This window comes from Phaethon lepturus, unplaced genomic scaffold (assembly GCF_000687285.1).
Source record: "Phaethon lepturus isolate BGI_N335 unplaced genomic scaffold, ASM68728v1 scaffold24058, whole genome shotgun sequence".
In the NCBI taxonomy this organism is placed as follows: domain Eukaryota; kingdom Metazoa; phylum Chordata; class Aves; order Phaethontiformes; family Phaethontidae; genus Phaethon; species Phaethon lepturus.
The window spans coordinates 1-718 of NW_010560068.1; the positions used below are offsets into that span (position 1 = coordinate 1).

Below are 718 nucleotides of genomic sequence, written 5' to 3' on the forward strand. Positions count from 1 at the left end.
CACCCCTTTAACCGGCTGTTCTCCCCCGCCTCAGACCGACTGCTTCAACTACGTGCGCTTCCTGCAGAGCTACAACAGCTCCCACCTCTACGCCTGCGGCACCTACGCTTTCCAGCCCAAGTGCACCTACATCGTGAGTGCGGCCCCCCGAGGGGGCCCCCAAAATCCTGTCAGCCCCCCGGCTCCCCACCCTGGGCATGAGGTCTGGGGCAGCCCCCCTGCTGGCCCCAGGAGCATCATCCAGGGGTGTCCCTGTCCCCAGGGGGGTTCTTGGGGGGTGTCCCTGTGCCCGGGGCCAGTTTGGGCACGGAGGGACATGAACTGGGGAGGGGGCTGGGACCCCCACCCACTCCTGTGCCCCACAGGAACTGTCTGGCTTCACCCTGGACCAAGTGGCTTTCGAGGATGGCAAGGGGAAGTGTCCGTACGACCCCACCAAGGGACACACCGGCCTCATCGTGGGTAGGTGGCACTGCTGGGCACCCGCTGGGGTCGGGGGGACGTCTGCCGTGCCCCCTGCCCCCCTCCCTAAAACCCTCCCTCACAGACGGGGAGCTGTACTCGGCCACCTTCAACAACTTCCTGGGCACGGAGCCCGTCATCCTCCGCAACCTGGGCCCCCACTACTCCATGAAGACAGAGTATCTCACCTCCTGGCTGAACGGTAGGGTTGGGGGAACACGGTGTGGGGACACGGCGTGGGCACCCCCCGCCCCGG

The 718-nt window shown here is 66.7% G+C and overlaps 1 protein-coding gene across 1 annotated transcript in view; it reads left to right on the forward strand.

Moving 5' to 3' along the window:
* Window positions 1-19: 19 nt before the first annotated feature.
* Window positions 20-718, forward strand: part of LOC104625824 (semaphorin-4C-like) — a gene marked incomplete at both ends in the record, with an annotated part of 2,497 nt that continues 1,798 nt past the window's right edge. Inside the window, 3 exon segments of the mRNA XM_010293566.1 lie at window positions 20-133; window positions 366-462; window positions 548-664. Coding sequence (XP_010291868.1) covers window positions 20-133; window positions 366-462; window positions 548-664 — 328 coding nt within the window.